Genomic DNA, 1,273 nt, shown 5'->3' on the forward strand with positions numbered 1-1,273 from the left:
GATTTATTCAAAGATTATGAAGTCTGGGTAGCGCAATGGTCATGGAAGTGCTTCTGAATGGAGAAAGGATGCCAAAAGTAGGTCATTCGTACGGATCTATATCAGTTTCGGTATAATGCGTACCTTTTATACACAAATCATTACTTGATATAAAAAAAAGCAGGAAATGTGGTGTGATAATACTATGAACTGCTGTGGTAGGTACAGTAAACCAGTTCATTTCTACATGCTTTGATCTTACGTGATAATATAGCATTATCTCATGGTTGTATCGGGTATATTCATTGCGATCCTGTCTAATAAAACTCGTATTTTCTGTGAATCATTACAAATTTAAGGCACAGCTTGGTGATCAGGAATAAGAACGGTGTCTGAGTTCTTAAAGCCAATCTATCCCCATCCGCCAGACGCGGAAAAAGGAATTGGAAGTTTTGATTTATTCTATTTAAAAAAATTTGATCATTCCCCCTCCCTCCCCCCCCCCACCCCATCTCTGTTACAGGGAGGAAGCGGTATAGTCTATTGTCGAACCAGGGAACGGTGCGAATCATTCGCGGCAGACATAAGCGGATATGGAATCCGATGTGCCGCTTATCATGCTGGTCTTTCGAACAAAGTAATGAAATGTGGCAATTTTAAATTTGAAACGTTCCAATCGAATAAATCAATCACCCTTGGAATTGCAGGTGCGAGAAAAGGTGTACAATGATTGGATGGTTGGAAAGGTGCACGTTATTGTGGCTACGATATCGTTCGGAATGGGTGTGGATAAAAGTGATGTCCGGTATTTTTGTTTTAAATGATTTTTGTATTTTTTTTGTTATTTTATTCAAAAATTCAAAACTCAATTGCTAATTTTAAAGGTGTGTAGTTCATTGGGATTTGCCGAAAACACTGACCGGCTATTATCAAGAATCCGGGCGTGCCGGACCCACGGCCACAGATCGTATCATCTATTTTTTTATAGTGGGGAAGAGGCAAGCAATGATGATTATATTAACAAGCAGAGCATCCGTCACAAGCAGGTCACGTTCGATAGGTGTAGAAGAGGTGATCAATGATGAGAAGTTCAGAAAACATACAAACAACCAAAATCTAATGCCTCAATGTACTATTGTATGAATACGAATAAGAATGAGAAGAGGAGGATGATGTGAATTTCAATTAACTCCTGTAATGGAATAACAGATCCAAAAATTGGATAAAATTCCCTTAATTTTTACGTATTTCTGAAGTTATATAAATTGAATTGGAAATAAACACCATTTGTCGT

General features: G+C 37.9%; 1 protein-coding gene across 1 annotated transcript; it reads left to right on the forward strand.

The window, feature by feature from the left end:
• Positions 1–35: 35 nt before the first annotated feature.
• On the forward strand, positions 36–1,122 carry Tsp_14514 (ATP-dependent DNA helicase RecQ). The gene is made up of 5 exons (XM_003368360.1): positions 36–77; positions 503–616; positions 687–784; positions 864–946; positions 968–1,122. The coding sequence occupies exons 1-5, from the start codon at positions 36–38 to the stop codon at positions 1,120–1,122; spliced, it is 492 nt and encodes a 163-aa protein (XP_003368408.1).
• The last annotated feature ends 151 nt before the right edge of the window (positions 1,123–1,273 follow it).

The sequence above is a fragment of the Trichinella spiralis genome (assembly GCF_000181795.1).
Source record: "Trichinella spiralis strain ISS 195 chromosome Unknown Scfld2606, whole genome shotgun sequence".
NCBI classification, from domain to species: domain Eukaryota; kingdom Metazoa; phylum Nematoda; class Enoplea; order Trichinellida; family Trichinellidae; genus Trichinella; species Trichinella spiralis.